Source organism: Bolinopsis microptera, chromosome 1 (assembly GCF_026151205.1).
Source record: "Bolinopsis microptera isolate Bmic1 chromosome 1, MBARI_Bmic_1.0, whole genome shotgun sequence".
NCBI classification, from domain to species: domain Eukaryota; kingdom Metazoa; phylum Ctenophora; class Tentaculata; order Lobata; family Bolinopsidae; genus Bolinopsis; species Bolinopsis microptera.
This window is the reverse complement of record NC_087072.1, coordinates 9649373-9663709: the sequence shown is the minus strand read 5'-3', so window position 1 is coordinate 9663709 and position 14337 is coordinate 9649373. Positions and strand designations below refer to the sequence as shown.

At 38.3% G+C, this 14337-nt stretch overlaps 2 protein-coding genes across 2 annotated transcripts in view; both read right to left on the bottom strand.

The window, feature by feature from the left end:
• LOC134813468 (ciliogenesis-associated TTC17-interacting protein-like) overlaps window positions 1-14337 on the bottom strand; it is a 98227-nt gene that overhangs the window by 36317 nt on the left and 47573 nt on the right. The gene's annotated exons all lie outside the window — the stretch shown is intronic.
• LOC134823035 (probable endonuclease 4) lies at window positions 6930-14117 on the bottom strand. The gene is made up of 5 exons (XM_063834366.1): window positions 13556-14117; window positions 12999-13186; window positions 12533-12667; window positions 10909-11018; window positions 6930-7041 (listed from the first exon to the last, which is right to left on the bottom strand). Exons 1-5 carry the CDS (start codon window positions 14115-14117, stop codon window positions 6930-6932), a joined length of 1107 nt encoding a protein of 368 aa, XP_063690436.1.

Sequence of the window (14337 nt, the reverse complement as noted above, 5' to 3'; positions counted from 1 at the left end):
TAATCTTGTCTGTTGTCACACGTTGTAGACCTGCCGCGCACGAGTGCGCGGCTGTATCGTGGCTTTCGCCACTTAGTGAAAGGACAATGGGGGTCACGACGTGATACAACACTAATCCACGGATGAAAAGCGACATTTCCAGACGTTGCCTTGACCCACGCTGCAACCCCTGCCGGAGTGCACGAGAGAGGTATCGTATACAACGTGTAGCAAACGTTGCCTGACCTGACACATACAATTACACAGCTAATTGCCTCACTGCTCAAGTCGCGAAACCTAATTTTTGTTAAATCATTCGTCATTCGTGGCTCTTCTGTCTTCGCATTTCGCAAAAATTAGGTAAAGCTGATCGTGAAGTAAAACAATTTTAAGCGCCCTATATATTAGATTTAGAGATCTCTCGAGCGTGCGCAACAGCAACATGTTAACGGGTGATACTTCGTAAAATATTTGTTCCAACCGTCGACGAGTCCAACTCGGCGCGCGTCCTGGTAGGTTATAAACCTACAAACAACATGCAATTGCAACAACATCTACATTGTACTTCATGCTTTAATTCTCCATTATTGATGGACTGCAATGCCGGCCGGAGCGCGCTTAGCTTATACGTGCCCAGTTTAATTGACGATGTCAATTTATCTTAGCTCGGCGCGGCACTGTAGCGCATCTCGCCGATCGCTGTGAGTGTGAGAAGCCTCATTGAGTGCGCGGCGCGGCACAGTAACGCATCGCGCTACAAGTGCCCAGTATATATGATATAGCGCAATGCACTACTGGACCGCGCTGTGCGCATCAAATTGCAATTGTATGCAAATAATTTGGAAGACTTCGCCGCTTCGACGCACCGCGCAAACTACAAACTAGCATTCTTGCTAGCAACGATCTCGACGGATTGACATCGTCAATCAAGCAAATAATATTTTTCGCAACCACTGTGACTCTTAGTAGATCGGCAAAATGTACTGTACTGGGCAATGCCGAGCTGCAAAGGGTTAAAATCGCGCTTGACCATTGTTAATGGTCTGGCCCGGCGCGCGCTACTTCGTAGCACGTGCCATAACATTTCGAGAAGAAAGCGGCGCGCGCTACTTCGAAGAAATTTAGACGAGTAACATCCGTCAACATCGCGCCATCGTGAATCAAATTATGATAAGTCTAAGGCAAAATTAAAACATATTCTATTGTAAAATTGCTCTATCCAAAGCCCTTGCGCTAGCTTGCAGTAGCGCCCGCCCGCCTTCCAGCTTTACTTGTGAAACATGAAGCGCGGCGCCCGCAGTGGCATGGCGCGAAAGCACATGGTTAGTTGAATGTAAACCACACTAAACTTTTAAAAAGCAAAAACCATATAATTATTATACAAGGCGCATGTTATAATACATTGCTGCCAAAAGCACATCCAATTTGATACGTATGAAATATTTGTCATACGTTGTATGACCTGCCGCGCACGAGGGCGCGGCTCCCCCTGTATCGTCAGGACGACAAAGTGAGTCACCACTATAGTGAAACGACCGTGGGAGTCGCAACGTGATACAATGAAATATGTTTATAATTGATAATTTCCTTGATTATGCACTAACAACTTAGTTGGCGTTCTGCAACCAAAATACTGAATACGTCAGTAGCGTTTTTGAGCTTGTTATTATCTTTCAAAAGTTCCAGGTGGTTAATCTATAAGTGTCTATATTAACTTTAAATACATTGCAAACTAATTTATTTCGATTCATGAAGTTTGAAAGAAGTTACAGCAATGCGCGCAATTTGGGGAATGTGCTTTCGGCGGGGATATAACCTGCGCCATAATACAATATATGTAGATTGTAGGTATTAATATAAATATATGATAAAAGTTAGTATACAGTGACATTAAATCAACCAAAAAATAAAAATATTTTAGGAAGGTTGCTAGTTTGCGCGGCGCGTCGAAGAGGCGAAGTCCTCCGATAGAAAGGTAAAGATCAAAACGTAAAATGGAGCACGATAAAAATATAAGCCAAATTAGTGTCTTTTGTTTGACCATTGTCAATTGTTAATGGTCTGGCCTGGCGCGTGCTACTCCGTTAACGGGTGATACTCGTAAAATATCTGTTCGTCGACGAGTCCAACTCGGCGCGCGTCCTGGTAGGTTGTAATCGGGCAATAATATTTCGAGAAGAAAGCGGCGCGTGCTACTTCGAAGAAATTTAGACGAGTAACATCCGTCAATCTTTTGTCCAGCCATTGCGTTACATTTACGCCGAGCTGCGATGAATTGACATTGTCAATTAAACATTCGCTCGAAATAGTTGGTATCAGTAATACATATCAACATTAGTGGAAGAGAGTTCCATGCAAAAGGGGGTTTGGGCCCAGAAAAGGTTTTTGTTCAACTTTTGACTTTTTTTTTTTTTTTTCGCATGAAGAATGGTCACCTGGTCTCTTCGACCTGGTCATTGGTGTTTGAAGAGTTCTTATCCAACTACATCCACAGCCATTAATGCTTTGGAGGTAACCAGAGTGTAGTACCGTGAACTGATTTGTGGGTAATAGACAAAGACGAGTCCTTGTCTATAGGAGTATGTGGCCTTCTTATAGATCAAACCCAAGTCTGTTCTGACTTCTATGTTATAGATGACAGAACAATTAACCATATCAATTAATGTTTATTTCTAAATCGTGCAATAGAAGTTTTGTACTCGCATTTGCTATTGATAACTTGCGAATAAGGTATTCAATACTCATGAGCAAAATTTGCCAAATGTCCTGTCCTTATGTTTGAAACATAAATTGCTGCTGCACAATTCACATGTTGTCCTAAAGTACTTATTATCTACACCATTCATGAACTTTTAATCTTTATTACAGTGTTAGTTGCACCCTCGCTATCTTTATTAATCCCCCAGTTAGCTTTTAATGAGACTCTTTAACATTTATGTTTGTAATGCAGACATGGGATATTTTAGATTTTGCAACCAAATCAGATGACTTTTCGTTGGATCAGGCCAAAGAATGTATGGTATACTAAAGCCGAATTATTAAAACCTGTATAGTGAATGTCTTGCAATTAACTTGGACCAGACTCCATCAGTCCTACACAACAAAGATCAGTCACTGTATCTGATTTCCATAGGTAGAGCTGTGAGATCAAATAATTATAATTCAAGATTTGAATCCACTTTTTGCCAAGAGGTTATGGTACCTATTGCCTTGCGCCAGATGACCTGTTGTGAGTGCACTATTTTTAGATTTAATGATAATGTATTGTGCTAAAAAATTCAAGTTGATTTTTAATTCATTTTCCTCTCAGCAAAATGCTCACCCCAGAAGATGACTTGGAGCTCCTGAACATTGAAGGTCAAGCAGCAGATGAAGCCAATTTGCTTCTTTCTTTCTAGGACCTACTACAGAGCGATCATGGGATGCGTTTGGGAACTGGCTCAGTTGTTATCTGCCTGTGTAAGCTGCACTGATTTTTTACATACACGAAAGAAATTGGGAAATTCTAGACAGCTCCATAGGAAGGAGAGTGGGACAGGGAATATAGATAACCTAAAAAGTTCAAGGATCTGAGAATGAATATGAGGACATTGAGATGCTTTACTTGAAACCAAACAGACGTGCAGATATGAGGTTATTGGTTAAAGCACAGTGCTCACAAAGAGATTTGTTTGAATTCATGTGGCATTTTTGGAGGTCAGTTTGAATTATGTTATCTTTGTTCTCACTACTACTGGCAGGGGAGTCATGATTCCTGTTCCGCAGGTGTAAATTCTCCAACGATAGTCTATTTCCAGCAGGAATTCCCATCATTTTGCTCTTCCCTCTACTCCCTTGGTGGACATAATTTGATACATGTCACCAAACTTAACTTAGGCCAACCTTGCAGACAGGATCATAACATATGAGGATTAACCCAGACCGGCTGGGCTAATATTCAATAAAGTTGGTATACTGTTTGCTCTACTTCACTCTGTGTGGTGCTTTCTTGTGCGGGCAGTCTCCAAGAACGTGAACACAAGTGGAGTATTGAGGGGCTGACTTGTTCCTGAATGGGCTGATGATGGAAAAGGGAATTGGGTTGTACTGGGATGCTTTCTATTTCCAAATCGAATCTATGCTATTACAGTTGTTATGGGAGCCTCCATCAACCGGGCTTAAGAACACTTCGTTTGAGCATGCCAGTTCTTCTTTGTCTTCATACCTATCTGATTTGTTTTTGGGCACTTTCCAAAACAATGTAAACCATTTCAAAGAAAAAGGCTCCTAAACCTGTCAGCACAGCAGGCCATCAATAATAGGACATAGTGAAATTATGTGATATTGTGAAGTGACCCACATTTTTTCGAACGTTGTGGAGAATTTCACAAATTTTCCTCCCTGCTTGTCTCTGCCTTAGATTGTCATTTCAATAACTGCATGTGTCCTAATTGTGCTGTGAATTTAGTTTGCTCCAGTTGATCAGTACTCATTTTGGGCTAAACTGCTGATCAAATTTCATTGTGTTTTTTTTTAAACCCAACCGAACCCGTATTCCATATAATTTTAGATTTCAATATTATTGTATCATAACAGATAGTTTTAACTTAATTTTACTGATCATATTGATATGATACTATAATTCCAGTTTAGATCAGCTCATTTTGGCCTCTAATGCCTTTTACAGCTGGCGATAGGTTGGTTAATGGTTTTAGAATATAAAACATTAATTTTATTAAGTAGTAAGTTGATTATAAGATGAATTGTTAAATTTCCTACTATAATTGATGTTACTATGCTATATCCAGTTGACAAATGACTTCAAAGTTCAACTTAAGATCATAGAATTAAAAAAATATCAGAATTTAGAATTTTAAAATAAAGAAGTGTAATTTATGTAATAATTAATTTTTCTGACTCACTCTCATTCTCGAATGACGTTAAGAATAATTTCATAGCATGATTTTAGTTAGTATGAAAATTTTTAGAATTTTTTAATACTGCATGAGATTATTTGATCTGCATTTCCCAGCATTAAGATTAAAGAGGCATTAGAAAATTAAAAACTATATCGTCTTATTATGGTTATATATGAATTATAAATTGTATGACAAAAAAAAAAATTTTTACTTTTAATTTGCGATCTGATTTTAATTATGTGTTTACTTAGTTTTGCTTTGATATCATGTAAATAGCTGTGATATAAAGTTGATAGTTATTAATGAATGATTATATAAGAACATGGACAGTAAGATGATAATTTATTCTTCTTAATATCAAATACTTTGTATTGCAGTTATACATACGTAATATTACTACAAAATTTTATTTTCTGACCCAATTGTGTTTTTAATTTCTAAAACTCTCCTTCCTTGGTCAGATGCCTAAAAATTTCATGAAAATATGTTTCAACTAGCCAGGGAACATATAATGAAAAGTCCCCCAAATTTGAGATGAAATTCAGAGTTCATGATTTAAAGTGTTAAATGCTATTTCATGTATAACCTTGATCGATTGAAATATTCAGATGACTTCACCAATAACAATATTTATAACTATGATATTTTATTTAGTCAATGACTCACTTGAAATTTTCATTTCCCACTACATGAATGTGGTAACTGGGACTAGACTATTCATCAGGTGAAATGGCAAGCAGTGCGTGAAGACAGTCCTCAGTCTGCCCCAAAACCCGGAACTGATATGTCATTGACGGATCTTCATTTGTGTCCAAAGTTGTTTCGGGGCAGACTACTGGATATTCGGAGGACAGTGGAAAGAGATAAAGGACATGGTGAAAGTTTTGTTAACAGCTGTTGGCGAGGGGTGTGGATGTAGGTTTGTCATGCCACACCTGGAAGACGCGCTCACTCCCACTGATCTTAATACATAAAACTGGTCTCGACTTTGTGTCTATCAATCAGAGGCTGCCTACAGCTATAGACTTTATCAGAACCCTCCGTGCCTAGTTTGTTGTTGCTCAGATTCTGAACCATTCCGTTTCGAGGTGATATGTTCGGTCAGTGATTTCGAGTTTGAAGTAGCAGCGTGGCTAAAAGGTTAACTGTACAAGGAATGATCTCCATAATATAGATTCAATAGCTCTGAAGGCGTACCTCTTCTTTAACTCACCACATTTACACTGAGAAACACACCTTAATTAAATCGACAGATTCTACTGACAAAGAATCTAGGGTTGAGAAACACCACCTGCCCCTATATCATGTCTCCTCGTAAATTCACTCATTCCTCGGAGATCTACACGCATCCACAGAAAACTTCAGTCAAATGCTGCTCTCGGACCTATCTATCCTTACATCATCCAAGAATCTTGCATGTAGTTCGCCCGCCAAACTACACAAATAACATTTTAGCCCCACTGCTCTGCGACGAATCCAAATACAACTTTCTCCAAGCCATTATCAGTAGTATAATTTTCTTGCGTCGATGAAGCTTGGAAACCAAATCACCTCAATGACTGTCGAGTTACTTTATAACATCACCAGGTAAGCATTTTTCAAACCACATAATTTCATCTCACCAATGTTATAAATAATAATTTCATCTACAATACAATCATTAAAACTAAATTAAAATCGTAATATATTTTATCAAAATTGATACAATTTATCGAATGCTGTTTATGGATTTTATATGGTGTAAATTGCGATTCTTTTTGCCAATAATTTAGAAAATTTTGTTCACATCGAAATGACAACTTTCCCATTGAAATGATCCCAAATCTATATAAAATATTGATAATGACGTATTTTAACCTCATTCAGATATATGAAATCATAAACAAAACAGATCATTGTGAACTCCATACCATTTTTGGCGGTATCGGACAGTTAACCTGTATGAACAAGGTTTACCCTCGAACATGAGCCCCTCACTTCCTTTCCTCCTTCAACTTGTAGCCGACCCCTCCGAAAGCATCTATAGAATCTGCTCGGTATTTGCTGCCTCTGTCACAGAGAAATGTACCGCCAGTAACCTAGCTTGTAGAAGCTGTCACTTGAAGAGTCACAATCAAAGAAAAGACAGTGAAGTGGAGCGTTAACAGAGTAATAAAGAGGATATCTGAGAATGGCCCACGTTTGTGAAGTGTTTGCGCAGGTGACATTTTAACACCACCCTGGCACAGCAGCAGCCTCCCCATTACCTGGTCTGTGTTTGTATCCTCAACTACTGTGCATATCCTCTTATTCCAGCTTGCGCAGTGGAGCTTAACGCTTCTGCACAGGCTGTTTCTCATACGACGCGGCTGATGTGACGTCCTAAAACGAGTACTGGTATCAGTTGTTAACACACGTGCTATCAACATAACTCTCAAGTCTAGCACGTGGGGGGGGCTCCGAGCCCTGCTTCAGATTGCCTCGATACTTACCTACCTACAGAACCATTCTTACTGCACAACTATTTGATGGAAGCTCTACAGTTTCGCATTACTAACCTTCGGATGAAGGGCTACCATTGAAAAGCTTGTGACGATATGCCGGACAGAGTTGAGATGTTTAAGGTTTTCTGATGATGGTGTTACAGTCATGAACATGTCTATTGATGAAGAAGAGAAGAGGAGGGATCAACGACGAGGAGAGAAAAGAGGGTGAGAAATGTCTCGATTGTTTCCAGAGTATGAGACAATCTCCGACGATAGTTAGAAATAGAACCTTGTCACAAGATGATGACGATCTCCTTTAACGAGCTGTACTGGTGGTTTTCTAGGACATAACTGTTTTGATTAAGATCTGTGTGGAATAGACTGAGATACATCTGAAGCTCACAAGAGACGTCTGATAATAGCACAAGACAGAAACAAAAGAACACTCAGAAATAAGAGTTAGCTAGATCGAAAGGTTCAACAAATGTGCTGTGGCTGAGAATGATGAACCTACAAATGACCAGCCCTGTTACCAACAGAACGCATTCCCAATTACCCTTCTGTTGCGGAGAATACAATCAACAGAAGAGCAAAAAGTACCGAAGCTGAGGCCAGTAAAACCTCCAAACAATTCTCAGTCAGATCCAAACAGTTTGTTTCCCGTCAATGGGATCGTACCTCCTAAGTTCCCATTGCAACTAAGAAGCCAGCATTTTCGCCCAAATAACGGTCACGAAGCTTGTGTCACCTGAACCCCCCAACCGGGCCTAGAAGATTACCCTCTCCCGCCCTCTGCTCAACAGGATGAACAGTTGATCTTCCAGCCCAAAGCTCCGGAGCAAAGAATTCAAGCCCCTCCCCCTTCCCCCCCTCTCCCTGATCCAATGCCTCTGTACTCAACCCTTTTAAGTAAAGCTGAAATGGTTTCCCCTCCTCATAGCCGTTGATACAAGAGGCACACTGACAAGGAGACATGTATCAACCAGAGTGGAACCCTAATTCTGTGTGGGACCTGATGGGGTCCGTCTCATCAAACCACAACAAAACCCTGTGAAGAGACACAGTAGCGATAATCGTAGATGTTATTGTCGATATTTGACTATTATAATAGACAATAGTGTGTCAATTGAGAATCAAGAATAGTACAAATTATGCTACTATTCAAGTTATTATTGAACCTTCCAATTATGCCCAACTTGAGCTTTAGTCATTAATTTTTTTAAGTATCTAGATCATATGACTGTTTAGGCTGCCTATATGTCAAATAAAGTTTTTTACTCTATATCAATAATACAATTGTAGTTATACTTAGGCTTTTCACAAGTACTTGTCAGGAGGACGTGAATTATTAATTAGTGTCTCTGCTTAAATCCTGATGTCTTGCATCTAAGTAACTGTTTTCCTCAAAGTAATAATTTGTTGTTAGTGTTACAAATATAGAACCTGCATTGCTAGAGCTTAGTAATTAGAGTTTTTTTAATTGTTTGTGTGCACTTGTTATGTTGTTCGGGCTGATTGGTCACGAGGATGTAAGATTCGTGTTTGTCAAATTTTTAAATGTTATATTACATCAAGATAATTCATCCTGCAAACAATTCTAATAATGAACCCAAATCATGATCAGAGACATTTATTTTAGACAAAAATGTTCACAAACGTTCGATTTTTCCCTCAAGTTTTTTTTAATTATAAAACTGTGACCCTTTATTTTTACTAATATGTTAATCATTAAAATTCCATTAAGTTTATTGAAACATATTTGTAGTCATTTGACTGCCTAAACTATAATTGTAATACACAAAATCTTTCAATTACTACAAAAGATCAGTAAATAAATTAAATCTACAAAAATAAAGACGTCAACTAACTAATTTTCCTTATAATCGATATGAAACAAAATGACAATGACAATAGTTATCCGAGATCTTAAATTCATATTTTCTAATATAAATAACAGCTGACCATATTTAAATACTGAACTTAGTTTCCTAGATCTTTTTCTAATTTTCAAGATGCCAAAACGAAAAACACTGTCACGTAAGCTCCGACTTCGGATGAGGAGATTAAAGAAAAACTGCATCAAACGACCAGAAACCCGATTGTACCAAAGGCAAAAGTAGATGGATCAGAACTTGAAACAGCCAGCTATACAAACCTTCTGATAGTGCAGCTACAACATGAAATCTAAATTAGAAGGATGCTTGAAGTAAAGGAAAACAAAAGTGTATCACTAAAAAGCTAAACCAAGAAGTCAGGATATTCTTCACTTTATCTGAAACTCCTGAAAGAATGTAAACACCCGCGGATCCCTCTCCTAAGAAGACAACGTCTAACAAACCACCGAAAGTTGCTGTGACTTGCTCACAAAACAAAGAAGTGACCCGAATTCACAGAGTTTTAGCCGACCCCAAAGGTCCTGACGTATTAAGTTCAATCAAAAACATCTGACAATTGGGGCTCACATTTCATGCTAAGGAGTTTATATGGCTTATCAACGCCATTTAAGATAAAAGCTACTTCATGGCTTTATTTACTGTATAACAGAGCTGTATGACGAAGAGAAATTAAAACATAACTGATTTTTAAAATTTCCTCGAACAAAGCTTTCGACTAGCGGGTTTCTAGTACCCAATATTTGGAACAAATATTTTAAGAGTATCACCCGTTAACATTTTCATGTCTACGTGAATACCATCAAGATTCTATATTAAAGTCACTATTGTGACGGTACATTAGAACTAAACAGAAACAAAGTGTGAAGGGCCTGAACGGAATATGCGTTTTTTTGGGCGACTAAGGATGAATAGAGATAGTCGATAAAACGTTTGGCTATTTCTCGAACTGTACCGAGTCTGCTGTGTCAGGTGGAAAGATCAGCAGGCTGATGTTCATTGTTCAGTCTTGAAAGAATTGGCGGTCCCGTGCAAAGTCGGTTGTCTGTTAAATACAGAGTAGTTGAAAAGGGTATGTTTTTTAAAAGTAGCAAATCCCATTTTTTTTCATTTCATCAAAAGTTATCGTTATTTCCAAGAAACGAAAATCAAAACTTCTAGTATAGCCGCCTGCATTATCAACAGAGTGTAAAAGTTTCTCGATGAAGATGATGAGATTGAGTGATGAGACCCTGTCATTAGCACGTAAGCACGAGGACAACCTATCACTCTATCCTGTGCCCAGTGTACAAAGTTCAGGGGGAGGAGGTCCTGATCTGCGATGATGAGAGTGAACTTCCGTTTTGTGAGCCAGGAATGTATTTTGTGTCTTATGGTACATTAAATGGCGGCCAGAGACAAGCAGCAACCTCAAGCGGCAACATTCTGATGACTGATAGTTAAATTTACTCCAACTTTAGAGTGAACTATCGATCCTGTAGATAATATCTCCATAGTATCCACACTGGATGTTAAACGTCCTATTTAAAACCAAATTTGATGTTGCGTTAAAAAATTTAACGCAGATATATTTATCTTCTTAAAGGTTTTTAAACTGCAGATGGTATATCAAAAATGTGTCCCCAATACATAAAGTTATGTACAGCTAATATCACGATCTATTGTGAGACTCACCCAGCAGCCATAGCATGACAAGTGTCGAAACAAACTCCCACTCTCGTCTTGTCAGTCACGTGACTGATTATACTCCCTAGATCAGACAGATCGCCTCCAACAGTTGTTCCCTGAAATATTTAAGCGTAAATCCGCGTAATATCTTCATTAATGATTAAGATAAATTGTTTTCTGTCCCATTAAATAAATTGTTACTGCACAAGACAGAGGACGTATACTTGTGTCACAGTGACGTGAGTAGGCTTTGTTACACGGTACTATGCAACATAATCTAGAGTCCATCGGCTCAGTTACAATGGCAATTCTGGGATAATGTAATCAGGTTGATATACACAGGTGCAGCTAATCAGGCTCGGTTACCTACACTGCTATCCACGCACACTTTGATATCAGATCTAATGCAAGGCCCTCATTCTACAAATTAAAGTGTTTTGTTATCTAGTCGGACAAATCTGTAATCTACCTGGCAGGCAAAACACCATTACTTGCAATAATTTCGTGTGAAAAATCCAAGAAATCAAATGTTCGTACAAAAAATTGAGACTGGTGGGAAGATGAGCTGGTGGGAAGATGAGCTGAAACTTAAATGTCTGTTTATGATAAGCATTCCAGAGCCTGTTTTTAATGAGTCGTAGATAAATGTGACCATTGCAATGAGCTTTCCAAGCTCGATCAACTTCGTGAAAATATGGCTCAATACTCACCAGTCCCACCCAGGCCACCGGTGTCCAATCATACAAAATAATGTTATGTTTTCCTAAAAACCAAAAGACTATATCACATTTTGCATCTTACTTTACTAAGAGCCAATATTATCTGGCAACCGTAAGAACACTAAAATACCCCCCACGACCACGGGCCACACGGACTTATAATTGGCCCCATAGTAAGGCCTCTCTTAACTATCTTGCAAACATTCTGCATGCCATCTACAGATCGATACTCCGTGGGTGAGCTAATTCATTTTCAGGTTATCGTCATTTTAAATTATGCTGTATACGGTGTATGCGGATTGGATAACTTCATTAATTGTGTTTGAAGATCACGTAAATATGATTTTCGGAAAGCGATCCATAGTTAAGCAGATACATTAATTTCACAATAATTTAATAATAATTCAAGCAACAGGTGGATGAACGGCTAAATGGTTGAAATGTTGATTTCAGATCCTCAGCCTGGTTAAAATTTAATCGGTTTTCTAGAATTCGAAAGTTAAACTAGGCGCGCGCACGTTTCAAAAGCGCGAAAAGTGCTTTACTTGAAATAATTAAAGCATTTTCGCGTGTTCCAGTATCTTTCAAAAGAAGACCCTTTTCTAGTTCCCCTTAAAATTATTTCGAAAATTTCTCTGGGCGTAGGATGTAAGGGCAAAAGATTTGGGGCCAAAAATGAATCAAGAATAGCCTATCTAATAGGGCAAGAACTGAATACTCTTTCACGATTCAAGTCATTACAATAACCGGAACCTGACCAAAACTCAATCTTAAAACCTGACCCAAGTCTCCAATTAGCTCATTTCCATAAATGACTTTCGTAAATGACTTTCGCTGCGGCCATGGTCACAGGATTTACAGATACCTGTCACTAACGGCTGAAAAGTGGCATCAATGTCTGGATAACCCACCTGTTTGCACATATTTTCAAGAAGGACAGTTACATTGGAGGTAGCAGAGTGTGCCTTGTTTATACTCTCTGCTATCTGTTGTAAACATTTCTCTTTATCCATACCCTTCACAGCACTTCCAGGATGTATGTTCAACTGTAACGATATTACTGTTCTCGAAAAGGTAATATAATAGCTCCAAACAATGATTGAATAAAAACACTTTACAGATTAATTAAAAACCACTTAACAGATTAATAAAAAACACTTAAGATGAATATCAATTAAAAAAGAGATAAATAAAAAAGATAAAAGGATCATATTTCTAATGATCTCACAGGTCAAATCCATCTTGTAACCCTTTTCTTTAACCTAACTTGGATAGAGTAACATGGCGACTTAGTCATATATAATATAAAGGAATTAATTAAGTAAGTTCGCTTTATCTTTGGAATGTTTCAACTATTAGACCTGCCAGACAACTTACCCAACACAGCTGTAACTGCTCACAAATCTTAAGCTCAGTTTCAAAGCAAGCGTAACTTTTATCGTATATAGTCTGATCTGGAGACCCCAAATTAACGAGATAGTTACCATGTGGTACTATGTTCTCCCGCTTGTATCCCAAAATCTTTACACCTTCGTTAAATATTGAAACTTCTTCATCTGACAGAGCTGAACATTAGGGGCGTTACGATTAGGGGCGTTACAATTAGGGGCGTTACAATTAGGGGCGTTACAACTTCCAGATTATATTTAAGATGTCAGGGTGATCATAATTTAAGCTGTTACCAGTAGCAGTAGGGATCGTTCACATGTTACGTAAGCCAGCCGAGTTATTGCTACAGTAAATACAATAGCTATATGTGCATGTGTAAAGTGGCTTTTAAACAGAGGGGTAGTCAAAATTCTAAATGTGGCTTACGTAATATATGTGAACATGAAGTTTGAGCTTGACACGGATCATAGCTGTGATCCCTACCAAACTCTTTAGAAAGTATCACAATGGTATATAACGATACTTTTATTAAATTAAAATCAAACCTTTTTCAGTGGTCCACCTGCGAGGCTGCGTGATAAAGAAAGCCATTGAAGTAGCTTTTATCTTAAATGCGTTGATAAGCCCATTATAAACTCCCTTAGCCACTGAAATGTGAGCCCCAATTGTCAGACTGTTTTCTGATATGAACTTAATAACGTCAGGACTTTGGTCGGCTAACTCTGTGAATTCGGTAACTTTTTGTGTGAGCAAGTCTACAGCAACTTTCGGTGGTTTTTTAGCCGTTGTCTTCTTAGGAGCAGGATCGCCGGGTCGTTTACATTCTTTCAGGGATTTCAGATAAAGTGAAGAATATCCAGATTTCTTGGTCTTAGCCTTTTTAGTGGTATCACTTTTGTTTTCCTTTACTTCAAGCATCCTCTCTAATTTAGATTTCATGCTTGTAGCTGCACTATCAGAAGGTATGTCACTAGCTGGCTGTTTCAGTCCATCATCTACTTTTGCCTTTGGTACAATCCGGGCTTTTCTGGTTCGTTTGACTGCTGTTTTTTCTATAATCTCCTCATCCGAGTCGGAGCTTCGTGACAGTGTTTTTCGTTTTGGCATCTTGAACACTTAGAAAAAGATCTAGGAAACTAGTGTCAGTATTTAAATGTCAGCTGTATTTCTATTAGAAAGTATCAATTTAAGATCTCGAGACACTAATTGTCATTTGTCATTTAGTTTCACATCGAATATAAGGAAATTTAGTTAGTTGACGCTCTTTATTTTTGATAGATTTAATTTAATTTACTGATATTTTTGCAGTAATTGAAAGATTTATGTG

What these genes read in the sequence shown, in the direction of transcription:
- LOC134823035 (XM_063834366.1), bottom strand. Translation starts at nt 14,117, where the DNA reads ATGCCAAAACGAAAAACACTGTCACGAAGCTCCGACTCGGATGAGGAG. An exon ending in CAGGTGGACCACTGAAAAAG is followed by an intron (nt 13,187 to 13,555) that starts GTTTGATTTTAA and finishes CCTAATGTTCAG; the next exon opens with CTCTGTCAGATGAAGAAGTT. An exon ending in TTGAAAATATGTGCAAACAG is followed by an intron (nt 11,019 to 12,532) that starts GTGGGTTATCCA and finishes TAAATATTTCAG; the next exon opens with GGAACAACTGTTGGAGGCGA.